We start from the raw sequence: 27130 nt of genomic DNA, 5'->3' as shown, positions 1-27130 counted from the left end.
ACATGCCTTGAAATGGAAGGGAAGCAAAGCAAATACAAGAGGATATATGGTTTCCTCCAATACCTAGAAAACTGGGTGCTAGGCATCAATTATTCATGTCTAAAGCAAAGGGGAAGCAGGTGGGAAAGTCATTTGCTTCTGGGGAATGCTGCGTGAGAGTCTGTATGACAGCAGGCCAGGGAGATGCATAGCAACAAGGGCCTCATCTAACAAAGACAAGAATGAGTGTAAAACAAAGAATGACAACAGTACAGGGTTATTGCAAGCAACAGGTGAGAGAAGCAACTTCTTATCTCCTCCCCTTCAGTCTGCACACAAAGTGCTACATAGAATCCTAGAAGATTACGGTCGGAAGGGACCAGTACCGTTACTTCACAAGCGAATTAGTAAAACCCTCCGATTTTGGTGCTGGGCTTGATGTGCGGGTGCTGCGTGATGATTAGTAAAACCCTCTGCCTTGTGGGAAACCTACAACGCTTAAGAGCCATAATTACAGAATACAAAGGCAGAGTCTAAGAAAATCCACACACCAATTACAAGTTGAGAAGGAACGTCAAAGCCTCCACAGCTTCAGTTTTAACTCTGGGGACCCCAGAGCACTAATCAGTATCAATCTAGCACAAGAGCAGCTAGATCTTCAGGATCCTGGAGAGGAGCACACCACACCACACCTCTATTCTACTGTCCCAAGAAAGAAACAAGAGCAGCTACACAAAAGCCTTTGGGGGAGATCAGTGCAGCTAGGCAGAGAAACAGAAGGGTTGGGGGAAGGAGATGATCTTATAGCTAGGGATTGCACAACCCAGCAGCCTCCCCAGACACATGGGCATGGGAGAGAGATGATACACCAAATACCCCAAACTAGGCCTGGCACATAGTGCTGAGGGTGCATATTATGCTCGAATACAATCAGCTCTAACCCCCCAGCCAGCAAGAGAGCACCTAACACTTACCACCACTGTCAGCAGCTGGCACAAAGTCACAGCTGTCGGGCATAAGCCCTAAGAGAACTACAGCATTTCCATATAGGAGGGCTGGCATAACCCCAGCCAGGGCTTGAAGACTACTGTAAACCTGACTTTCACAGGAGCTGTGAACGTGAAGCCCTGAACATCTGTGGCCATTTCTGATCTTATGGTGCTTTCCGCAAAGTGGGGATGTTAACTCTGTTACCCTACCCGGATTTCAAGTTTAGGTAATTGGTTTCTGCCTTTCTGTGTTCACCTGGATACAGTATTTTCCATTTCCTGTCCTATGCTGTTGTGTAGTGCTGCAGGGCACTGTTAAACAGCTACTCCACCTCCACAGCAGTAGAAGCAATTCCACTGTATGTACAGTTTGATCCTGAGGGGAGCTGGGCCCCTGCAGCTTCCAGCAAAGTTCATGGAGGTTGCTGGAGCTCAACACCTTTCTGGATCAGGCCTATTGTTTGTAAAGCACTTTAGGTAAGAAGCACCGCAAGATCTTACACTGAAGAAAAGAAAGCTTTCATACCAGGTCTTAACTATGGACCCGATTCAGAACAATGTTGAGCACTGGCTACTTCTTAACGTCGCTAGCTGTAGAACTGAACAGACTGTTTCAAGTAATATATCGAAGAGACTTTCAACAGAAGGAAATCCCCGCATTTCTGCCTGAGTATTGGTTCCCTACTGCTGCTACAACTTCTAAGGTGACTAGAATGGCAAGAGAAAATAAAATTTTTAAAAGAAATAAGACATGTGGTTGTAAAGTCACAGACAGTGGCAGGTGTAGTGCCTGAAATTACTGTTAACTCAGTTTTAAAACTAAGTTTGGGTTGGCAGTGTTCCTTTAGCACTGGCTATGAAATAGCTAGTGTACAGAATTTCTTTGACTGACTTGATGTCTTGATCCAATATATTGATCAACAGAACAGTATCCCTTGCCCCTGGTGCTTGGATCTGTTATTAAAGGCACACTTGATTCCAGGACACCCATATTGAAACAAACAAAAAATCTTTTTCATAGCCAGCTTTTTGAATGTATTGCTTGAGAACAATAAGAAAACATTAGCTATAGGAAAGGGATGGGGGGAAATGGAGTAGAAATTCTGGGACAATCAATGAGGATAGCAAAATGCCATGAAAATAACTTAAGTATCTGTATATGGATATACATGAATTTATGTAATGCATGGACTAGAATATCCACTGGCAACTACAGAAATAAGGCCAGAAATACTCACCCCAATGCTTCACTAGGGGATTGCCTAGAAATCCCAGAACTCTAAACCCAGCTCCCTAAGCTCCAACAATGTGACAGGAAGTGCCGCTCAGATCACTCATGCTCTCTTGCGACCGGTCTACACTAGCCGTTTTCATACGCTCACACTCTTGCTCAAGCTTCCTCCACTGGTGTGTTATAGCTAGTGCATGGACGGCTGCTGTCATTTTTAATTACTGTTGTCTGGAACTGCTCTGAACAGGGTTAAAGGATAGAATGGTCAAAACACCAGCCAGTCTACACTAGCGCTAATACAGGTCCCACCAGAGGGGATGCACTGGCAGGAGCAATCAGAGGAATTTTAAAAGTCAATGTGGAGACAGACTCAGAGGGAGAAAAAAGCCTGAAAAAAAGACAGATGTTCCCAGCACCCATTGTTAGTGCCATCACTAGAGCACTCATCTTCAACCTTTGGATAACAAACAGACCTAAACTGAAAGCCTGACTGAAAACCCACATCACAACAGTGTGTTTTGGCACTAAGACAGCATTTCAGACAGTTCATGCAACCTCCTTTTTAACAGCCACACTCAAGATGGACAGTTAGCAACACACAAAGCTTGTATTCACTGGGGACTGATGACAGGCTTGGAAGGATTAGATTTTTATCAGTAAGTGCTGATTTTACAGCACACGCACACGCGAAATTTACAAATAGGCAAAGAAAGAAAAATGCTGCCTGAGAACTGAGTCTCAATCCAGTGATCTAGACTTTTAAATGAGGCTTGTTGTAAACGAATAGTAAAAACAGGTATGATTTGTTGATTTAAAGGATATTTACTATGTGGACAATTTGTATTTTAAAAGTTTATGATGCATCCATTTTTTGATTCTCAATGTCATTAGATAGTTGTCTGACCTCCCACAATAATTGCCCACAACTGTGAAAATTTCAATCAAATAAAAAATGCTTAAAAACAAACATATATGTTGAAATTAAAAATAAAAATCAAATTCTGCCAATCCTACTAACAGAACAGAGCAGATACACAGATCAACACCTCCAAAACAAGCAGCTTTATACGTAGATGACCTGAGAATAAGGAAGAACACCAGACAGTTTCCTTACATTTCACCCATATAGGATTGTTTTTCCTTGAGAAAAACAAGCATGGGAATAGGGTTTGGAACTCAATGGCTCCTGCAATATCAACTATGAAGTTAATATTATCTACTCCATAATGAGAACAACTATTCCACAAAGCAGAGGGATGAAGCGTAAGTCTATAATCTGGAGTCAAGAAGGAGAAGAAACCCACATTATATAACTAATTCAATATGTAATTTGCAACTGAAACAAGCTGCATCTGTTTTGTTTTGGATTGACAAATAAGATTCATACACTGCACAAAATACTGTCCTACTCTAAGCAAGGTTGCACTGTAATACTTTAATACAGATGGAATGAGGAGCCTGCTCAACAACCACTTTACAATACGATTACCCACACTGCTCCAGAGCATATTCAACACACTTCATTTTAAATTGGATGAATTGTTTTAAGATATTTACATTGAACTAATATTTTTAGTTTAGATCGTTACACAGGGTTAAAAATCCTGGCATCTCATAGCTCACTAACCTCCAAGGAGAAGGAAGAGAGATTTAATTGACTGTCTGTCTACACTGAAAAGTTGTATCATTGGTCAGGGGTGGGGAAAAACCCCACCCGACCAACATAGCTACACCAGCCAGCATACACGCAGCTATGAAGAGGAGTTCCATTAACACAGCTAGCTTCATTCAGGTGGGGAGGTGGGGCGGGGGGTGTCCCTACATTGACAGAAAAACCCCTTAAATTGGTGTAGGCTAGGTCTACACTACAGGACTATCATAGTTTCCATAGTGTGGACATTTACACTCCTTTATTACCTTCCTGCCAATTTCTGAATTCAGGCTTCTTTTCCCAGGACAGCAAAAGCACCAATAAAAGAACCAACTAGCATTTCCCTGCATTGTTTATGGTGCTGGCAATAGCTACACCTGTTGTAGGGTGAAAGAGCCATCCCAAACTCAGCAGATAAGTAAGAAGAGGAACTGAGGAATTAATGTTTGGTTTTAAAATGGAAGTGGATTTGTAGCTTTTTCTGCCTCGCTCTAAAGAGTTTCTTTTAAATGGAATTCATTACCACAAGACACCAGCAAGGCCAAAAATGTAGCAGGAACTGAGATGGGATTTAATATTTATGTTAACAACAACAAGATCATCAACAAATAGACTGATAACATTCTTACAGTTTGTAAGAGATGTAACCTCTTTGTTTTAGGGCATCAACCAGCCTCCAGGAGAGGATGTCAGGCAAATGCTTCCCTTCTAGACAAAAAATTTTATAATTCCTCACTCTGGAATTCTACGCCTTCTTCGGAGGCACCCTATGAGCACAATCAGAGAACAGGATGACATAACAGATGGGTCATGAATCTGAGCCACTGACAAAACCCCTATGAATGTAGATCTTTAAAAGGTGCTGGATTGAAAGCACTGGATTGAAATAAAGAAATATTTCTTTATTTAAAAAGAAGTATTTGATCCTGTTGCCCTTCGACAGTATGTACACAAACCAAAGGCTCCAATCTGGCAACCAGACCTGCATGGTTTCAATGGGCACATGGGTCCACTGGAGTGGTTTCAATTGCAAACTTAGGGCCCTAAGAAGCCCAATGAAAACAATATTTTGTCCCACTGAATTCAAACTCTTGTTTTCAGTCTATAAAGCAGTGGCCCTTCACTGAGCCACAAAAATGTACATAAGAAAAGCAGACATTTCTGCTTGTGAGAAAGTAATAATAGATTCTCCCAGAGAAACATTCCTGGAGGCGGTGGAGAAATTTTCATTCCGTTTCATCTGTTTATTCACTATCTGTTGAGTTTCCCCAGCACTTCTGTAGAATTGTGCAAACTACAGTATATGTATTACATCATTTCTTGTATTATTTATATTTCAGTTTTTGGGAGTCCAATAGAGATTGTGAATCAAGACACAACTCAGTCCTTAGTGGGTTGTGGGTTTTACCCATAGCAACACAAGCTATCTTCCTCCCAGTGTACCACAACCCTTACTTAGATGGAGCACCCTCAAGGGTCAGAAGTTGTTTCAATGTAAATATAGCTCTCAGCCACTTGTGACACTATCAAGAAAAGGTTTAACGATTGCCACAGTATGAATGATTTTCATGTCACATAATCCAGTACGCAGCCAGCAGATAGTAACAACTAATCACATTTGTAATCTGTAGGTCTGCAAATATACTGTGGTGATTTGGAATCTTAACACATCTCATCCTTTTATCTAAAACTATCTTAATTATCCACAAATCATTACAATTACGAGTTTCACTGTACCACTCCATAGCGAAAGTCCACTGAGCCACTCCAAAACAGCAACCTATGAAAAAAATGCATTCCCACAGCACCTGCTCTCAGCCTACCTAGGCTCCATGGGGAACGGAAGCATGAAGGTTAATGCCACCATAAAATGAAGAATCCATGTTACTGGCTTCATTCAATGGTGGGGAAGTGAGACACCTCTGTTGCTGCAGTGGAGACAGCTCTCATGCAGGAAGCAAAGTTGTCAGCTGATTTTAAACACCCACATAAAGCTGGATCTTTACAAAAACCTCACAGATTTGCTCATTATCAGAAGAAAAAGCAGCAAGTACAAAAGGAGTGTCAAAAAGCTAATAGACCCAGGTGTCACTTTTTACTGTGCTCGTTTCAGAGCACGAATGTAAAGGTGAATTTAAATCGTTTGCTGATGGTGCCGTGTGCTGGGTTATTTACTCAAAACATTCGTGTTTGCATCTTCAGAATGCCACTTTCCACAAAATTGAGACCAAGACTTTTAGCAGATCCGTTTGCAAAAATCAACTTCTAGTTGGACGTGTCACATGCAAGTGCCATGCCAGCTCGGGCTTGCGGAGAGCAGAGGGGAGTGACAGCCCAAGACAGGCCCACCCATGACAGCCCAGAGGAGCAGGCAGCCCGTGCATGCCACACTGAGTGTGCAGGGGCCGTGCATTACCCCGCAACACCCCTGCTCTCCCTCGGTCCCCAGGTGCATTGACATGCAGCCGGCCTGCTCGGCTTGGCAGCTGGGAGCTGCTCCGGGTCCCCTGTAGGTGCACCAGGGACAAGTCCGATCAGGCGGAGCGGCTCCTGTTCCTCACACCCGGCAGCACAACCCCGCACCCGCTCACCGCTCAGAGCCGCCTGGGGGCTCCGGCCGGGACCCGCCAACAGCGCGGGCAGCAGAAACAAGCAGCGGGGGCTAAAAAGCGCAGCGGAGAGACCAGAGCTCGCCCGGCGCGGGGCCCACAGCCCGGACACCCCCGGCCCGGACACCCCCGCCCCGCGTCCGCACCGCGCCGCGCCTGCGGGGCTCGGCTGGGCGAGCTCGGCCCGGGCGGGGGCGGGGGGCCAGTCTCTGCCGGCGGGGTGAGGAGGTGACCGGGGGTTGAAGAGCCCCGCGGCCCGGCGCAGCTCGCCCAGCGCCCCCGCCCGCTCCGCTCCGCACCTGCCGTGGCTCCGTCCCTGGGCTCCGGCCGCTCCCTGCGAGCTGTCGGCTCCGACCCCCGCTCACTGCGGCTGCCACCGGCCCAGCGGAAATGAGAGCGGGACGGGGGGAGCGCTTCCGGGGCGGGGCGGGACGGGGCGGGCGGCAGTCACGTGAGGGCAGCGGGGCGGGGCGGGGGGAGTCAGGGACAGGGGGCGGGGCCGGGGGCGGGGCCCGGAGCCTGGCCGCGGCGGGGCAGCGGACTCGGGTGGCCAAGTCGCAGAACGTTAGAAAGCAGCGCGGCCAATCACAGTAGCCGGAATCACGCATGCCCAGAGCAGCGCCCCGGGCGCGGGAGTGGGGGCGGAGCCAGGCCAGTGCGGGCGGGCGGGCGCGGGGAGGCTGCAGCCCGGCTCTGCTTCGCGGCCCGGGCCGGGGGCGCTGCTGGCTGCGCGCCGTGCTTGTTCGCAGCGCGGCCGGTGGCGGGCTGCGGGGGTTCGCCCAGGCGGGGCCCGGGCTGCTGCAGCAGGGCTGTGGCGGGCCAGTTCCGCTGCTTCTTCGGTGACTTCATTTCGGACCGGCCGAGCCCACGTGGCGCTGCTGGGGAACCCGCCGGCGATGCAGGCAGTGCCGATACACAGCCTCGCCTCGGAGCCCTGCGTACCGCCGGCCAGCGTCAGCGCCCGACAGCACAGCCGAGTGTGAGCGCGGGGCGCGGGGCAGGGCCTGTAGCGGCAGAGGAGTCACGCAGGGAGAGACACCCCCCCCCCCCCCGACCCTTGGCACGTGACCTGCACCCCACACTGCAGCGGAGGCAGAACGTCCCAGCCCCACCTCCGGTGATCAAGGAGCCCTCGAGCATGTGCGCAAGAAGCAGCCAGCCCCGCGGCAGTGCCACCGCGCAGCCCTGGCCCGCCACGCCCAGCGTCCCGTGCAGCCATGGCCATCCCGGATGCTTCAGGAAAAAGCCACACTCAAAAGCTAAAGATCCCAGACGCCATGGAGGGGGATCCCTTCCTGACCCCTGCGGGTGCTGACTGAAGCCCTGAAGAATGAGCTTTTAGGCACACGAGAGGTGAACCAGAAGTGAGCCCCAAGACTACTGAGTCCTGCCTCCCACCATACAATCCTACTGGTACATTCGTCCGGATCGCTTTCAAGGCTCATTGTTTGCCCCCACAATTCCTTCTGAGAGGCTGTCCCAGAACCTCCCTCCTCTGCTGGTTAGAAACCTGCTCAGTTCCAGCCAAAATGGATTCGTGGCCAGTTTATCCCCATTTGTTCTGATGCCAGCATCGCTCTTTAGCTTCAATAGCTCTTCATTGTCCCTGGTGTTCATTCCCAATGTTTTTATAGACAGCAGTCAGAATCCCTCCCTCTGACTTCCTTTTGTTAAACAAGCCAAGCTCTTCCAGTCTCCTGTCATAAATAGGCCTCAATTCACTGGATCAGCCACTAGTTCTCCTGTGACCCTTTCCCATTTGAAGTCATCTTTCTTGAACATGGGTGACCGCACAGAGCAGGTTCAGATATCCTGGTGATGGCTGTGGTGTAAGAATCTAGACAGATCTCTGAGCTGACTGACGGGAGAGTGGGAGCAGCAGGAGAGAGGGTTGAGGACTATCACTAGGAGAAAAGGTCTGGAACATGAAGGAACATGAGGTCACGGACATGCAGGTGGGTGCTGGCTCGTGGGTGGAGGTGAGCACAGAGGCATGTAGACACACGGCCTATGCCACCATGTACAATGGATTCCTTTGTGGGGGCAGATTTCCCTTCTAAATGGATTATGATTGTGATGCAGGCAGACCAGATGCCAGCTTATGCCAAGTCTCCCATGTCTCAGCTGAACACGGACAGATGCATGGCTGAAATCCGCGTGGCCCACCTGTATGTTTAGTATCATTAAAATAGATGTTAGAGTTATAACAATGTGCTTAGTGTTCAGAGTTTATGGAATGCTTGTAAACTGCGGCAGACATTAATCTCCCTTATCACATCTGTAACCCATATTGAAAGGTCATATTTAAGCCTTTGTATTAAAGTGTAAGCCTCTGTGACTCTGTAACACCAGATGGGAGAGAGACATTAACTCTGAAATGCTGGTCTCCAATAGAATGTGCTGCCTCCTGGCCCACAAGAAAGGTCCATCAACACCAGGTAACCCAGTGTGGAACATGAAAGACAAAAGACGTTGATTGCTGTGTCCCGCCCCCCCCACCCCTCAGGAAGATGGGTCATGCAAGTGACTCCCTTCCCTCAGCCAAGTTTGCCGCTCAAAGTGCCAGGGTGGGGGGAGGGAATAAGAACCCCTAACAAGAAGGAACTGTATCTATGCTGCTTCAACTCTGAAGGGCAAGGTTTTCTAGGCACAAGCAAGATGTCCCCAGCAGCTTAGCCCGGGTTAGCTCTTAAGGACATTTGGAGCTTGCTTATTATAGAAGCTTCTGTTACCTTTTGAACTTTAAGATTGTAACTAATTTGTAAGAATACACACACACACACATATTTACCTGCTTTAATCTTGTAAATAACTCCTTTATTTCCTTTTTCCTATTAATAAATATTTCAATAGTTTATTATAGGACTGGCTACAAGTATTGTCTTTGGTGTGAGATCTAAAGTGCAGTTGTCCTGGGGTAAGAGACTGGTCCTTTGGACTGAAAGTAACCTGAATATTGCAGTTATTTGTGACCATCTGTCACAAAGATTGGCTTGCCTAGGTGACAAGATAGATTGGAGCACCCAGAGAGTCTGAGACTCCATGTTTAGGCTGTTACAGTGCCTGAGGTGTTTACAATTGGTAACTGGTTGGTGAAATCTCAGTATCAAACTCACAACCAATGTGGGGTTTGTGCCCTGGTTCTTAACAGCCCTGAGGTTGGTACTCACGCTCTGGAGTCACTGTAGGACAGCTCAATACTGGTATTTTACAGTAATGGTCCCAAATTCCACAAGGATTGTGGCTATTACAACAAAACACTAACGTTTCTTTAAGGGGGCGAGAGGAAGCCTTTCATTTTGGTGATAAGACCCTTTATTAACTACCTGCTGCTAGATAACCATCCGCTCTTTCAGCAGTGGTTGTGATGGAGTGGCATAGTCACCTTGGGAGAGGATGGGCGAGGGAGTGCCATAATAGCCTGCTTGTTTATCCATTTCCAGCTGAGCCTGGAGCACTTGCTGCTCCTGCAGCTGCTCCTGAGTAAGGCCGGCAGATCTGGTAGTGTGATGGAAGGAAGGGTTGGTTGGGGAGGTAGCTTCCACTGTCATTTTATTAGTGGGGGACCATTCCCTGTAAATGTTTCACCTTCCCATAAGGCTGCCAAGGGCCTGTGAAGGCCAATTATTGTAACTGTCAGAAGATGGTTCAGAGCCTGTTGTATTCCTACATTTGTATAGCACTAGCCAGAGACAACCCAGTGACCCATAAAAGGGAAGCTGTACGAGGAAGTTGGGAGCAGGCCCGCGGCATTAGGAGATTGCAGGTCTTGAGGATACATTGGAAAAGAGTCTGCACAGATAGGTAATGTTAGGTTGTCTTAGCACCACGGGTCGCTGACTGGTTTATGATTTATAATAGATACAACAGCAATGGGCCCAAGCAGCAAAAATCACATCCAGGGACAGATTCCAACCACCTCAAAACTGAGAGATGTTCAGCACTAGACCGGGACAGAGAGAAGAGAGCCATGGTTGGATTCCAGTGCCAACACTTTCCTGCCCCCTAAATATGCAGGGGGGTTTTGATCCATGCCTTAGGTTTGGGTTTCTCTCTAAATACATTACATTTCTACAATGCCTTACATCCCGAAGGAGCCACGAGCACTTTGTTATAGACAGAGGTAGTGCCACCCCTGGGTGAGGTTTCCCCATGCTTTCTATGATAGGATCCTGTTTTCAGGTGCTTTTAACTTGACCAACCTTCACACATTCAGGCTGAAATTTCTCATCCTGGGTGTCTGTCTCAGGCTGATTTCTTTTTTTCCTTTAACATTTCATGTAAAATGGTTCTGCCATTTCTGAGGAGGAGGTTAGGCCCATGTTAAAAAAATCCTTACATCTGTTTTGTTGAGAGGCTGTAGCACCTCCAAACTGCTTCCCTTGGAATTCCAGCTGTCAGCTGGTATGAAGCATGAATCTCTAACTCTAGTGGTGCTCAAGGATTCAGCAGGGACTAAAATAATGTGAGTAAATAAAGCATTACTAATCAGAATGATGTGACTGAGGCCAGATCTACACTACAGACCGATATCGGTATAACTGCATCGTTCAGGCAGGGTGAAAAACACCCTTAAGTGACGTACTTATACTGACCTAACCTCCCGCCTGCCATCTCTCGGGGAGGTGGATTACTTATGCTGTTGGGAAAAGCTCTTCCATTGGAGTGGTAGCATTTTCATCGAAGTGCTATGGGGCACAGCTGCAGCGGTGTAAGTGAAGACAAGCCCCAAGTTCTAACAACTTGCCAGGGTCAGAAGGACTTAGGTGAGACCAGTCCAAATGTGTTCAAAACTGGTAAACTTTTCCAAGCCCTGGTTCTGGGCCACTAAAAAAGTGATAGGGGAAACATGGATCCCTGTGGTAGGTTTCAGTCCAGCTCCTAGCAGGCGGGTGTCCATATTAAAACACTATCAGAATGACCGCCAGCTGGCCCCTTTGTGGGCAGTCTCAGAGAGATGTCAGGGCCAGCATGGCCTTTCACTTCCAGAGGTTGATTTCTCAAGTTCAGGGTTGAGACTCATTGGTAGGGAAGCTCTGGGAAGCTTGCCCTGCTCCTGACAGTACAGTATCCAATCTCAGCTGTGGATAAACAAGAGGACTTACATTTCCAACATTGTTTATCCAGCCTTTCACCAGCAGGAAGTGCACAGGAAATCAAAAGAACATTTTTAACAGCTCTTGCCATCCAGAATCCATAGCCAGCTACCTCACCTCCACTTGGCCTAACCATGCAGCTCTTTCTAGGACCATGTTTATGCCTGGTGTAAATCTACTGACTCCAATGAGCTTTACCATAGGGAGGAATTCAGTCCCATGTGCACCATTCCCAATGCATCCCCAGGTAGCCTGTGCATGTCCTGATATTTATGGACAAACAACAAACCTGGTGGGCAGAATTACAGAGGTAACTGCCATAGGGCCGGATGTACCCTGATTGCCACCTCCGCTGCTCTTCCAGGGCTCAGTTCAAGAGGCATGGGGTATTGCACCGGGCATCAAGGCCCATCAAATGCTCTAGCTCTATGTGACTCTGCACACAATGTTGAGCTGTCAGATACCAGGTCCGTCTGACTGGCAGATCAGCAAAGCAGCCCCCCCCCCCCTCAGTGATGGTCTACCTCAAGGATCTGTGCTGGCTCCTTTGCTATTTAACAGCTACATTGGCGATTTGCCTGACAATTTCATATACATTCATTTATGCTGATGACATCAATCTTGCGGTACAAGGCAAAGACCTTACCACCATCAGTGCCACCCTTGCCCTCGACCTCAAGATAACACTTTTAATACTGGAAGCTCCATCCCAACACCTACAAAATCTTGGTAACAGCCTTTCAACTAAACAAAGCAGCCACAAAGGAACCACTCAATGTCACAGTTTGTGGTCAACGGGTCTGACATGAGCCCTGGTCAAAGTACTTGAGTGTAACGTTGGACAGAAGCTTGGCTCCTAAAGCTCGTCTGGAAAAGATATGCAAAAAGGTAAACAGCAAGGACCAGCCTCGTCTGAAAACTTGCAGGCACCACATGCAGTGCTGATGTGCACACGCTTCGAACAGCATCTCTAGCACTCGTGTACTCGACCACAGACTATCATGCATCAGTCTTTGGACGTGCAGCTTAATGCTGCAATAAAAATTATAACTGGAACATTGAAATCAACACCCGTTTAATGGCTGCCCACTCTAGCACATACACCCCCACCCAAAATCCAGAAGGGGGAGAGGGCTTGTGAGTACAGTCAAACCACAGCCAACTTGAATTTACAATTCATGAAGAGCTCCAGAACCTTCTGATGACAAACCTGAAATCTTGCAAGTCTTTTTGGGATCAGGCTTATATTATCTTCATTCAATCCCAGGGACACTGGAAAGCGTTTTCAGAGTATGCTGATGTGCCAAACACACACCTCATTGCCGACCCCACCAAAGAGCTTTCAGGCTTCAACCTACCCCAGAAAGAAGGGTCCACATTGAATTATTTCAGACCGTTCCATGGCAGATGCTGCCATCTCTTACATCACTAGAAGATGAGAGACAACGCACAATGTGACTGTCGATGCCAGTCACAAACTATGGACCACATTGTAAATTAGGGTCCGCGTCAATCGTTTGCCGGCACCATCTCAGATTTACACAAGCCACTGCTGAAACTGCTTACTAATCTAGACTTGGCTCTTTGAGTGTTGCTAATTACACCCCCCACCATCCCAAAGAAGAAGGGGTCAGTTCCAATCCTATGGGGGCTGGAAGCTCAGAGATAAATGGAGATGCTAAGAAAGATGAATTGGGCCCCTCTTCTCCCCACCAGGGCACCTGTGTGTGGAACTGTCTGTTTCACATACCTTCTCTACTAGCAAATACTGAGATCTCAGTTGCTCTGCTGGGCTGTTCAGGGTGCAATGGTGGGAAGAGCCAGGTCTTAGGGGCAACTGCTCTGAGATATTTCCACCTGTCTAAGCCACCACTGCCACATCTCCCCAGGATGGGGGGGGAGGCAGGTTCACGGATCCTCAGCACCACTCCTTGGAAATCCCTCGCGCTCTCCTTTTCAGGTCCTGGTTTGAAACATTTGAAACAGGAGCACGTGTGGGCACTGGGGTGGGACTCATACAAAAGTCTTGCTCCTCAGGTTGCTGGAGCACTGAAAAGGCAGGGAAACTTGCATCATGTGTGTGAATAGTGTTGCTATAAAGATATGATACTGAGGGGGACAGATTTCTATATTGCCTCTGCACACACCTTTCATTTTCTGGCCCAAATATGGGAATGGGCAGGCCACTTGGATGACATGATCCATTTATTTTGGGCAATTAACAGGCATTTCAGGGGTTAAATCTATGCTGTTGGAGAAAAGTCAGCTGAGCTAAGCTGTGTTATTCTTTTCTGCTCAGTGCGCACCAGACATATGCCAAGGAAAGAATTTTATACTTACATATATATATATATATATATAAACTATTTATAATTTAAGGGCAGTTTAATAACTGACAGCACCATGTAGAACTATACTTTTCAAGCACTGGGTACAAAACGGAACTGACAAGTTTGTTTGGCTACTGGCTTCGGAAGAGACAGGTTCGTCAGGGTTCGTGTGTGGAAGTTCCCCAAATGGGCTCAGACTGTCCGCTGCTGTTTGGCTTTGGTTTCTCTTGCCAGCATGTGCTGCGCCAGCCGCTTCTCTCCTCCTGGCGAAGGTGACAGTCCCATGGGTTCGTTTGTTTCGCCAATGGGGAGCAGGTGGACGTGAGCTGATGGGGAGCCAGCTTCCAGGTTCGATGTGGTCTGCTTCGTGTCCAGGTTCACTTCCACAATCTCCAGCCTTTCCAGACTGTTGCCCCCAGTGCCGGGTAAGGTCTCTGGCAGGTCAATGAAGGAGACAGTATCCCCAGTGCTCGTGTCTAACTGCCTGGGCCCCGCAGTGTCCCGGAGGCCTGCCGGACTGCTGGGCAGGGTGAGCCGGGTGCTGCTGGTGCTGTTTGTGGAGGTCAGGGCAGCACTGGCCAGCAGAGTGTGCATGGAGGAAGACACAACCGGCTCCCTGGTTTCCAGGGCAGCATCAGCAGGAGGTGTGGACTTGCCGTTTGTCAGACGACTCTCCTTCTGGGCAAACTCCTTCCGCAGGGCTGCCACCTGCATCAGCAGCAGCTCCCGGTGCTGCTGCTCCATCTGCTCCACCTGAGCGCACAGCAAACACACACTCAAACCTGCTGGAGCTGGGGGGAGCCATCACTGGCAGATTATATCATGACAAGGATCTGACATCAAAATAGAGCCTTTCATCCAGATGGAGGCCAAAGAGCTTTACAGACTCTTCACAGGACTCAGTTCACCCATCACAGACATGCAGCCCCCTCTGGTGGGGAATACAGGCTGTTTATCAGGTCATTTCAATGTCGCACAGAAGCTTAGGGCAGAAAGTGAAACTGAAAACGGCATCCAGTTGAAAGGGAAAGGGGAACACAGGGCGGTTCTTAGACGGTAATCACCCGAGCTGGAATTTGAGCAAGACACTGATTGAGGCGTCTAACTCCTATTGAATTCAATGGGAGTTAGGCACCAAAACCCCTTTGAGGATCTGTACCTGGGTTAACATTCCCACTATTTGAAAAGTGTCATGGGACCGTCAGAAGCACAACACTGGGGCTCCCGGTTTAGTAGTGACAGGAAGGGAAGAGCACCTCCTACTGCGTCACTGACATCTCTCCCTGGAGCACTTACACTTTCCTTACCGCTGACCCCTTCACCCTTAGCTCGGCTTGTGACATCATCACAGCCATGGCTCCAGCTGTCGTGACTGGGCCATAGGTAGTCTGACCTAATGGGCAGAGCAGGAGTAGGGGGTCAGGCCAGGTCAGATACCAGGAAGTCAGAGTCTGAGGCGAACCAGAGGGCAAAACCAAGAGTCCCATGTCAGGAAGCAGGCAGGGCCAGGTTACCAGGAGCAGATATCATGGAGGAAGCAGCCTTGAGCGTGGACATCTTCCTGTGCCTGTACTTGGGTTAAATAGAGGCTGGGGACCAATGAGGACCTCCAGTGTTCCACCAATCAGATCCCAGGAGTGGGGGCCTCTATCAGAGCCCAGCTACCATGCCAGCAGCTGTTAACAGGTCACTGGGTGGTAGATGGGGACCGCCTCGCTCCTAAGGGTGTATCTACACTGCAATTAGACATCCACGGCTAGCCTGGGTCCGCTGACTAAGCTCACAGGGCTTGGGCTAAGGGGCTGTTTAACTGTGGTGCAGGCATTCGGGCTTGGGCTGGAACTTGGGCTCTGGGATGCCCCCCTCGTGGGGTAGGAGCCCAAACGTCTACACCAGAGTTAAACAGCCCCTTCGCCGAGCCCAGGTCATTTGACCAGGGCCAGCTGTGGGTGTCTAATTGCAGTGTAGACATACCGTAAGAGCCTTGCGGACCAGCGTTCAAGCCCTGCGGTGCTGCAAAGCAAAGATGCGGCAGGCACCTTCGTCAGAAAGTTTGGCTTTGCCAACCGGAAATAGATCCTGAGACCTGTTAAAGGTCTAAAGCATCAGAACTACATGGCGGAAAGATAGTTTTCAAAATTGCAGGGAGGAAGAGCAGAATCACAATCAACCCCCCAGAACATACATTGTGGCGCCGCAGATATCCTGGAAACAGACATGCACTGGCACAACAGGGTGCTCACATGGTCCTGGGTCCTTCTCCTCTCCAGCTACTTCTACCAATGCCCAGGCTCTCTGCTGCAAGGCGGCAGCGCAAGGGCTCTAAAAGCAGCGGGAAATGAGGAGGGCAGCCAGCCTTGCTGCCCCTGGTTTCCATCTGGGTGGAAAAGGAAACTTCTTCAGAGCCTGGAGCTGCCAGGCAGAGGGCTGGCCAAGAACGCAGCGGGAAGGAGGCCAAGACAGGCTGGCAGCGTGTCCTGGGGAAGATGAGGCTATGATGATGTGCTTACAGGATTCAGTGTGGACTAAGGGAGCTCAGCACCCTCCCGGAGGCACCTAGCACCTACATGACTAACACTGGTGGTTTGGGTTATGTTAGCTACCTTTTGATCACTAGTGCTGCTTGTTCCTTAGTGGGGTAGCAAAACCAGGCTGGTCAGTTTCACTTCCTGGGTCACATGCCCTGGCCCCATCATGCTGAGTTTGGTGATCATTCAAGCAGTGAAGGGGAAGGAAGGAGACCTACCATCTTGCTGACTTTCTTCTCCAGGTCGTCCGAGGTTCGGTACCGTTTCAGCTCCTCTGCCAGGCGGATGTTTGCTTGGACGATGCTGGCAATCTGAAACAAAGCACCCGCCATGGAGGCAGCATGAAAGAGACCCTTGATCCCAGATTGAAGCTAGGGGCATGCTTGGCAGTGGCCAATTCCTTCACGACAAGCAAAGTGGGTCAAACCCAGTGCAGAGGCAGCTTGCTGGACACAGAGATCTTTGGTTTCCAATAGCGCAAGGCACTGGTACAACCACTGCTCACCCCCACTGCAGCACTGTCCTGCTCTGTAGTGTGCACAAGGCAGAAGTTCTGACTTTTCAGGGAGCTCTGGGGTTACCTAGACATTAGCAGAGCACAGATCAGGCGGCTACAGTTCACCTCCGGGGACCTGGGTGCAGTCTTGACTCTGGTAAATACATTTGAAGACCACAGCTATGTCCCTAGATCCCCAGTAAAACACGGTTTTATTGTTTGCCAGCCCATGGTCAGGAGACGCCCAGAACTACACGAGTGGGAGGGGCTGCTGGTGAGCACTGAGGGACAGTGGCAGAGTTGCTTAAAAGAAAAAAAGCGTGAACACAGTCTACCATCTTTGTGCCCAGGCTGCAGCCATGGCTACCAGCCCATCGGCCTCATATGGATTATATCTGCACCCAGCAAAAGTCAGGGTGAAATCCCAGCAGTGGCACAACTCTGACTGACTTCAGTAGTTCACCCAGCATGTTTCCAAAGGCAGCGGAGCGCTGAGCTAACGGGGGAGTCTCTCTTCATCTCGACAGCAGCAGACTGGGGTGCATTATCCCCAACTTCTCTGAGTGCTTTAGCCAGGTGAGAGTTGACTCTGACTCCCAATGCCATTTGAATTCCAATAGTGTCTGGAACCCCCTTGTGTTGCCCCCAAAGCATCACTGCTGTGGGGACAGTAGTTTGGGGGTGACCTGAGGCTGGAGGAGAAACGGGACTAGTCTGTAAACCTGCACACTAGGCCTGATGCAGTCTCCTCTCTCCGTACATGCCCAGGAAGGAGCGAGCTGTCTCTGCTGCACGTCCCACCTCCCAGGGGCTAAGGCAGGAGGCTTTTGGGAGGATAAAGGGAGGTAGAAAGTGACCAGGAGGAGGACCCAAGAAGGAAAAGGGATGTACACAAGTCACACCTTTAAATCTTCCATCAGCCACCAGCCAGATCCTTTCACATTCAGTTCCAAAATGTGACTGGGCAAGTGAAGGCATGCATCGAAATCAGGGCTTCTGGTTTTCAGGGTTCATTAGTTTCAGGTTTTGATTTTTGAGTTCTGTGTAGATGTCTAAAAGTCAGGAGGGCTCAGACATTCTCTCTGCGTACACGGTAATGAGCAGTGTATACGCTATAATGAGTAATCTCTTTGTAACATTCCCTAGTGCGCTTTAAAGCAGCAGTGTTTCGAACAGCATACCTTAAAGCGCAGTCGAGAACCTCTACTGCCCCCCAGCAGGGTCTCCACCGACCAATTAATGCACAACACATTCGCGCCCTTTAACAATCACAAGCTCACAGAGCACATTACTGCTCCATGTAGTCAAGGCCATAGATACAAGTAACCATTTCCAGTGTTTATTGGATAAATGCCCATTTCTTTTTTTCCGTATGGGGACATGTTATCACTCTTTAGCAGTTACAACGGAAAGTCAGAAGCCCAAGATGTGGAGGAGAGTGAAGGATGAGCCATGTTGCTTCCAGGTGCCCTTTTCTAGAACAGTCTGGTGGAGTGTGATAGGGGCCTGCACTGTGACCGCAGGACTCAGCAAGGGAGACTGGGTGTTAAATTAACTAGATGTATTCTCAGCAGCCTTGCTTTCTGCCCCCTTCCTCTGCAAGGTTTCCAAAGCTGAGTTTCCCTCTCCCTTCTCCGCCCGCATAGCAGGACATTTTGTCTGAAAGACAAGCAGCCCCTGGTTACTGTTCTCCCAGCCTGCAGGTTTTCAAACCTGATGGGATGTCAGAGCGTACCTCCAGAGCGGTGGTGCAGTGGGAGCAGACAGACAGCCTCGTACAGTGCCATTCTACAGATCAGGCTGCATGGATCACCCAGAATGGTGCCGTTGGCTCACCCAAGCAAAGAGAGCTGAAAGGATCATCCTGGAATCAGGCTTCCTCCATGAAAGCCCTGCTGAGCTGCCTCCCTCCCCAAGGCCCTAGGCACACTTGCCTTCGTAGGCCCACCGGCCGAAATAACTCATTTGATTTTAAGCTATTAATTTAAGCACATTAATTGTGAGGTTTTGTGGCCCCTAGTTATGCCACTCTCAGCAAAACATCAAATAAAACTTGTTCAAAATTGAAACCTGCATTTAATGCATTCCCTTTCGCTAATATTGTAACCATATTCCTTGAAAGCTTAGAACATTTTAAATCTCGTCACAGAATTAAATTTACAATGGATATATGTAATAGTATAATAGTCATTTGTAGCTTAGATAAATATATTTAATTTAAGAAGATAGGAATTTTGATTTTATCGTTTGCTTTTCAAATTTTCGGATACATTTTTAGTTCACAAAATTTTTCGTAGGCCCTGAAAGCTTCGTAGGCCCTAGGCACTGTGCCTATTGTGCCTAATGGATAATACAGCCCTGTCCCTCCCACGTCCAGTTGGAGGCGGCACCTGTGTCGCTTCCCCAGAGGGATTTCACACCCAAAGAACAGCTGCCACAGCCCTCCAGGGTGCTTGCCACGGAAACCCTGTACAAACCCTCAAGAGGCCCATCCAACTGTGCTGCTGTGCTCTGGGGCATGCTCCGTGAGGCCATGCTCCTGCTCTATACTTACATGTTCCTTTAGCTGCAGGATCTCTGCCCGAAGCTTCTGTTCCATCTCCTTCTTCTCCTCCAGCAGCTGCTGGTTCTGCTGGTGCAGCTCAATCAGTTGTTTCTCCAGCAGGTTCTGATCGAGCCCCTCACTGGGCTGTGGGGCGAAGGAGAGGGAGAAAGCGGTCCCTTAAGTGTAGCAGCAAAAGGAGAGGGCAAGGAAAGATGCAGTGTAGAATGCAGCCCCGCACGGCTGACTCCCTGCTCCTGCAGCGGCACTCTGGACCCGAATGGATTGCTTTGTGTCCTGTCTGTGGCAGGTGCCAAGTGAGCAGGCAGCTGGACTGGGTCTGGGAAGAACAGAAAGGTGGGACTGGGCTTCTGGGCCCATGCTAAGTTTCAGCAGAAACGTGAATTGGGCAAGAAGCCCAAGTGCTGCTACCATATAAGGGATGAGGAAGGAGAAAATCAGAGGGCGACAACGGGTCATTAAGGGGAGGCAAAACTCTGCTACTGTGTAGGCTACAAAGTGCTGCTGCACCACCAGACTAATGTGCCCTGGCCCTTGCAAGCGTGAGATGTAATGAATTTAGAGAGTTGACTAAGGCACCTTCCCCCACCTGGCCTTCAGCAGCAGACATTGGAAAGAGCCACCTCTAGTCACGTCAAAGCCCTTTCATCTCCACAGTTTGTCCCCTTTTATTCTTAGCAAGTCTTGGCAAAACTCACATCCCCCCTCAGGGATTTATGTCCAGGCCAAGAAGGAAGGTTTCAAACAAAGCCATTGGAGGGGAATTATCAAAGCAATCAGCATGAACCCTGGGATGCTCAGACACTCCTACTGAGCCGCCGAAGAAAAACCTCTGCAGCAATTTGGTGCACATGGGTATTACAAACTTAAAATCTTTTCTCAACATTTCTTCTGGCTCCAGTGTGGGCCGGAGCACACCAACGGCCTTGACTGATCGAGGAGGAAGACAGGGAAAGGAAAAACCATCCATCCACTATAGGCCAAAAGGCCCCACTGATTGGTAATGCTGGCTCCAAGAAATCGAATGGGGTCAGGCGCAACCTCACAAAAAGAACTGACTTGGGTGTTAATAAACTGATTAACAGCAGACACACAACCCTCTCTCCATACCCCTACATACACACAAAACAAAGGGGGAGAAATTGCAGCCCAGTGTCATTTTTTCTGAACAGGGGCTTAGACGCCATCTCCACCCTGTGCAATGCTACGTAACTGAATCTGCCTTGCAGCACTATCGGTAGCAGAGCCAATACGCTGCAGCAGAGATTTCATCCCGTGTGTAATGACAGCTGCAGCAAAGCATGCTGGCGTAACCCTCTGACTAAAGCTGCGCCCTGGATCTCCAGCCTCCCCACAGACAACGCATGACATGTGTGTCCAGTCTGGCTCTGACTGCCTAGCGATGGTACTTCTAGGCGCTGAGACTTCGTATCTGAGCACCAAACAATCTTTATCCTCACCACCTCACCATTGTACAGATGGGGAATTGAGGCAGAGAGAGGTGCTAAGTGACTTGCCCAAGGTCATGCATGGTGTCTGCGGTGGAGCAGAGACTTGAACGCAGGTCTCCCAATGCCCAGCCTCGTACCCTAACCACTGAGCCACCCTTCCCTTGACTGTCCTGCTAAAATCACAGCTCCCGTCTTACCTGCCCTGCCACAGAATTGGTTCCCTCTTCAAAGACGATGTTGCCGCTGTCTCCATCAGGATCCATCAGCACCAGAGTCTGATGGGTGGGAAGGGACGAGGAGGAGGTGCTGAGCCCCACCATCTCCTCTGCTCCCAGCACGATCCTGCTGTTGAAACTGCTGTCCTTTGAAAAGAGAAGACAGGGTGAGATGCTTCAGCACAGAGATCAAGACTTGTGCTGCCCTGGGGGTGTGCTAGACAAAATTTGCACTCTGGGGACTCGGCACAAGGTGCACTGGCTTAAGGAGGACGTTCAAGAAGGCAGCTCATAAACTAGAGAGGGTTCCAAGAAGAGCTACGAGAATGATTAAAGGATTAGATAACTTGCCTTATAGTGATAGATGCAAAGAACTCAATCCATTTAGCTTAACAAAGAGACGGTTAAAGGGTGACTCGATTGCAGTCTGTCTAGAAGTATGGGGAACAAATATTTAATAATAGGCTTTTCCATCTAACAGAGAAACGTGTAACACAATCGAATGGCTGGTAGTTGAAGCTAGAGGAATTCAGACCGCAAATAAGGCATCATTGTTTAACGGTGAGAGTAATTAACCACTGGGCCATTTACAAAGGGTTGCAGTGCATTCTCCATCACTGACAGTTTTTAAATCAAGATTGCCTCTTTTTCTAGAAGAGCTGCTCTACGAATTATTTGGGGGCAATTCTCTGGCCTGTACGATACAGGAGGTCAGATTAGATCATCACACTGGTCCCTTCTGGCTTGGAATCTATGAAGGAATTATGCACACCAGGGTCTGAGCCTGATGCAGGGGACAAGTCTCTCTGTCTAGGCTTTTTTGTGGCATGCATCAGTGTAGCATAGAGCGCACCTGGAGATCGATAAATCGCTCCCTCTCTTCCTTTCAGCCAGCAGGGACTGGACATTGCTCACATGCTCAAAGATAGCTTGGAGGGGCTGGTTTTGTCTTGCGTTCTGGAGGTTCTCAGGATCGTGCCCATTCTGATCCCGTCTGGCAGCAAATTCCAGATTCATGGCCCAGCCTCCTGCAATAACTGGTCTTGCTCTTGAGACTGACAGTGCCCTCTGTCGCAGCAGCTGTTACGGGAGGCCAAGATCTCACAAGGTGAGGTGGTTTCCCAGGAAAAAGCTTTGAAGAGGTCTTGAACATAATCTGGAGCCAGCGCAGAACAGGGAGCACAGGGATGCTGGGCTCACTGAGGCCTGTGCTGTGAATGGAAGGGCAGCTGTGTTCGGGAACAACTGCAGCTTCTTAGAAGTTGTTCCCTCCATACCTAGAGATAGAGAATTCCAGCAATCGAGCCGGAGATTGGGAGCATCACCGGAGCTAAGCCTGAACAGGAGGGGAGGGGGATGATCATCTTGCCACCCATAGCTGGAAGAGAGCTTTAATCCTGACTGAGTCTGTTTGTGTATCCAGGTGGACACAGACTATCTAGACAATCAGAGGGCAGTTGGCCTCAAGAGAGGGTGATGTTATAAACATGGCAAGTCTTCTGAAATTCTTCCTTTTCCCACCAGCTTATCTCGCTCTTTCCATGATTCAGTTCGAGACGGCTGCTCCTTGTCCTGCTTCAGCTAGGTTTTGGCTCTGCATCTGACGTGAAGGTCATGTAGAAGCTGGGTGCTGCCTGTGTGTGGCTGGCACCTTAGTCCATGCTGTTGTAAGATGTACAGACATTAAAATATGCCTTGAAAATATGCTGTTGACAACTTTTTCACTGCCCTTTTAACTACCTGGTGGCAATCACTCAGCTTCCTTTGGGAGCTAAAGACAATAACAGTCAATAGGCCCATCTCAATAGGTGGGACATCTTGTCTGGGGAGCATTAATTAAGCTAAAGGTAAAATGCACAGGTCCCAGGAAGGGAAAGCTCTGAGGCTTGATAAGAAATTTTCCAGCTATGGTTAGCTTGTCAAACCAAAGACTCCCATAATTTACTTATGGAGGAGACTTCCCTCTCTCTTAGTCTAGCTAAGGAGAGCCCCTGCCACGTGACAAGCAAGAGTAACTGCCCCCTTTTCCTATGCAGTGTGCCCTATTGTCTCCTATACGTTAATTAAGAATCAGAGGAGAGGAAAACAAAAAGTAGGTTTAAACCAGTTAGAAATAGCTTGACTGGCGACCCAAAAACCTAAATTTCCAGCGGTCAAACTTCCCGATCCAGCAGATGCTTGTTTGCAGCAACACCTTGGGAGAGTGGAGGGTGCGTGGCTGTTCCTCCTTGTCAGTCTCTGAGGGAGGTCACGCCCCCTCGCTAAACAGAGCAACTGCCACTTATGAGCAATGAGCAACACTTCCCCTGGGAACACTTTCCCTGCTGTGAATTGTCCACTCGGTAAGAGTATTAGATATAATCAAAGAATGTATGGATCGTGTCCACTGGACTTAGAAGCCTCGAAGAGATTTTAGTTGTTTTCCTGGTGTGACGAAGTGGAGATATTCTGGGGATTTTCTTTGAGTGCTGTGTGTGTGCCTCAGTTTCCCCCCCTGTGTGTTACTCATGTATGTCGGTGATGGGAGCTGGGTGTGTGATCATTTCAGAGACCACTAGAGGGCGAATGGGCCTTCCTCAGCACACGCAGGCAGACCTGGCCAGAACCCCCTGCCTCGGCCCAACCAGCTGCAACAGGTTGTGGCAGGTGAAGACCAGGGGGAGTGGGCACCTAGCCCGGGAAGGAGACAAAGGACAGGGGAGGGGCTAGGAGAGAGGTCTGGGGGTGGCTGGGGGGAAAGAGGCGAGTCCTGCGTGGGGGCCGGTGGGGAGGGAGCCCGGAGAACGGGGCTCTCCAGGTGTGAGTTAAGGCTGGTAGCTAGCTAAATCTTTCTACACTGTGAACCTGGGAACTAATAAACCCTTCTGACGCTCACGCTGGCTGGGAGTCGCTGCTGACTGCAAGGCGGGTGCATGGCCCTTTGGGGGTGGCGGATTCCCCGGGACCCATCCAAGGGGGGTTCCGCAGGGGGAGGTCCAGGCGGAGCAGGAGTGATGAACACGGCGGGGCCAGAGTCAGGAGGCTGCGACTCTGGTGTGTGGAGACACAAGGGGCAGACTCTGAAGCTCTAGAGTCCTGACTGGCTGTGCCCGAGGGGTCCAAAGGCACGATCCCTGTGGGACTCCGTCACACCTGGTAAAGGATTGTGCACCCCAGAAGTGATAAGAATTGGATGGCGCTACCAGGAGAAAGGAATGTTGAAAGACATATTCACTTAACCAGGGTAAAACTGGAATATTAAGAGAAATTGATTAAAAGGGGGGGCTCCAAACCAAAACTGGGGCAAATGATGAATACAATCCATGAAATGAACAAATCCTCAGAATAAAGGAAGCATCAGAGGCATCAAAGAAATGTCTTATACACTCTCGCTCTCTACTGGATAGCAGCAGAAGCAGCAGAGAAATTCAAAAGCTGAAAGCTGAGAGCCATTTGGCAAGTGGCCAATAGAAAGCAGAGGGCTGCCCATTCCACCAAGGGTGCTGCCCCGTCCATGGGCAAGAGACCATGCATCAGAGCTACCAGCCTGAAGTCTGAGTGGTTCAGGATAGTGGCTTCCCTAGATGCAGGTGGAGATGACAGCTGGTGTGCTTCTCAATTGGCTTGCTCATGAATGGGAAGGGAGATGAGTGCCAGGCTGTCATTGGAGAAATTGGTTGTGCTGAGTGCTGGTGACTTATGGGCTTCTCTTGGGTGCACGGTAGACTTCCCTCCTTAAGGGAGGTGTTGATGATCTCCTTTGTAGGGGTCCCAAATACTCTTGGGTCTTTCCTTAGCCAAGAAGGGTATAGATCAGAGTCAGAGTTGGGGGCTCAGTTTCCTGCAGTGCTTCTAGGGCTTCCTGATGTTAATATCTTGTACTAGTCCCAGCTGGACAATTGTCTATGTTACAAAATTGTCACCTTGTTTGGCAGAATTACCTATTGTTCAGGTGTCACCAGTCACAGGGGGCCCGGCCTGTCGAGCGGGGCTGCCCCCATTAGCCCAGTGCAGGGTTGGTACACCCCATCACCACCCTCCTAGAACCAGTCACCTCTTCATAGAAAGCAATCAGGTTGGTCAGGCATGACTTTCCCTTGGTGAATCCATGTTGACTGTTCCTGATCACCTTCCTCTTTTCCAAGTGCCTTAAAATGGATTCCTTGAGGACCTGCTCCATGATTTTTCCAGGGATTGAGGTGAGGCTGACCGGTCTGTAGTTCCCTGGATCCTCTTTCCTCCTTTTCTTGAAGATGGGCACTATATTTGCTCTTTTCCAGTCATCAGGGACCTCCCCCAGTTGCCACGAGCTTTCAAAGATAATAGCCAATGGCTCTGAAATCACATCAGCCAAATCCCTCAGCACCCTCGGGTGCATTGCATCCGGCCCCATGGACTTGTGTATGTCCAATCTTTCTAAATAATCTTAGACCTGTTCCTTCAGCACTGCGGGATGTTCACCTGCTTCCTATTCTGTGCCGCCTAGTGCAGTAGTCTGGGAGCTGACCTTGTCTGTGAAGACAGAGGCAAAAAAGGCATTGAGTATCTCAGCTTTCTCCACATCCTCTGTCACTAGGTTGCCTCCCCCATTCTGTAAGGGGCCCACACTTTCCCTAATCTTCCTCTTGTTGACAACATACCTGTAGAAACCCTTCTTGTTCCCCTTCATGTCCTTTGCTAGTTGCAACTCCAATTGTGCTTTGGCCTTCCTGATTTCACTCCTGCATGGTTGAGCAGTATTTTTATAATCCTCCCTAGTCATCTGACCAAGCTTCCACTTCTTGTAAGCTTCTTTTTGGTGTTTAAGTTCACCAAAGACTTCTTTGTTAAGCCCAGCTGGACGCCTACCATATTTGCTATTCTTTCTGCACATCAGGATGGTTTGTTCCTGTGCCCTCAATAAGGTTTCTTTAAAATACAGCCAGCTCTCTTGGGTTCCTTTCCCCCTCATATTAGCCTCCCATGGAATCCTGCCCATCAGTTCCCTGAGGGAGTCAAAGTCCGCTTTTCTGAAGTCCATGGTCCATATCCTGATGTTCTCCTTTCTTCCTTTTGCCAGGATCCTGAACTCGACCATCTCATGGTCACTGCTGCCTAGGTTGCCACCCACTTCTACTTCCCCTACCAAATCTTCCCTGTTTGTGAGCAGCAGGTCAAGAGAAGCACAGCCCCTAGTTGGTTGCTCCAGCACTTGCACCAGGAAGTTGTCTGCAAGACTATCCAAAAGCTTCCTGGATTGTTTGTGCTCTGCTGTATTGCTCTTCCGGCAGATGTTAGGGTAATTGAAGTCCCCCATGAGAATCAGGTCCTGTGAACTGGAAACTTTCCCTAGTTGACTGAAGAAAGCCTCATCTTCCTCGTCCTCCTGGTCTGGTGGTCTATAACAGAATCCCACGACGACATCACCTTTATAGTTCTTGCTTCTAAGCTTAACCCAGAGACTCTCATCAGGCTTATCTCCAGTTTCATACTGGAGCTCAGAGCAGTCATAGTGCTCTCTTACATACAGTGCAACTCCTCCACCCTTTCGCCCCTGCCTGTCCTTCCTGAACAGTTTATACCCATCCATGACAGTGCTCCAGTCGTGTGAGTTACTCCACCAAGTCTCAGTTATTCCAATCATGTCGTAGTTTCTTGACTGTGCCAGGACTTCCAATTCCTCCTGCTTGTTTCCCAGGCTTCTTGCATTTGTGTACAGGCACTTGAGATAACTAGCCGATTGCCCTACTTTCTCAGTATGAATCAGGAGGCCTCCCCTGCTGCACCCTCCTCCTTCTGCTTCCTAGTGTGTCCCACTTCCCCACTTACCTTTGGGCTTAGGTCTCCGTCCCCCATCGAACCTAGTTTAAAGCCCTCCTCACTAGGTTAGCCAGCCTGTCCGCGAAGATACTCTTCCCTGTCTTCGTTAGGTGAATCCCATCTCTTCCTAGTAATCCTTCGTCCTGGAACAACATCCCATGATCGAAGAATCCAAAGCCCTCTCTCCAACACCACCTGCGTAACCACGCATTTA

At 49.2% G+C, this 27130-nt stretch overlaps 2 protein-coding genes across 4 annotated transcripts in view; both read right to left on the bottom strand.

Annotated features, from left to right (window-relative positions):
* AP1B1 (adaptor related protein complex 1 subunit beta 1) overlaps window positions 1–6827 on the bottom strand; it is a 58170-nt gene extending 51343 nt beyond the window's left edge. For both annotated transcript variants that reach the window (XM_067550255.1, XM_067550256.1), the window contains exon 1: window positions 6759–6827. The gene's annotated coding sequence lies outside the window, so the exon portion shown is untranslated. The remainder of the gene's footprint in view (window positions 1–6758) is intronic.
* Window positions 6828–13783: 6956 nt separating this feature from the next.
* Window positions 13784–27130, bottom strand: part of LOC137154587 (uncharacterized) — a 40560-nt gene continuing 27213 nt past the window's right edge. The window contains exons 5-8 of one of the 2 annotated variants that reach the window (XM_067550314.1): window positions 21121–21285; window positions 19464–19598; window positions 16632–16724; window positions 13784–14638 (exon numbers count right to left, since the gene is read on the bottom strand). In XM_067550314.1, coding sequence (XP_067406415.1) covers window positions 14078–14638; window positions 16632–16724; window positions 19464–19598; window positions 21121–21285 — 954 coding nt within the window. In that variant the 3' untranslated portion in view covers window positions 13784–14077. Of the gene's footprint in view, window positions 14817–16631; window positions 16725–19463; window positions 19599–21120; window positions 21286–27130 lie in introns of both variants that reach the window. The other variant, XM_067550315.1, reaches the window with a different exon arrangement.

This window comes from Emydura macquarii, unplaced genomic scaffold (genome assembly GCF_026122565.2).
Source record: "Emydura macquarii macquarii isolate MOO-44397 ecotype Brisbane River unplaced genomic scaffold, CSIRO-AGI_Emac_v2 contig_1254, whole genome shotgun sequence".
Lineage (NCBI taxonomy): Eukaryota > Metazoa > Chordata > Testudines > Chelidae > Emydura > Emydura macquarii.
Note: the sequence above shows the minus strand (reverse complement) of the source record. Positions and strands in the feature narration are given on the sequence as shown.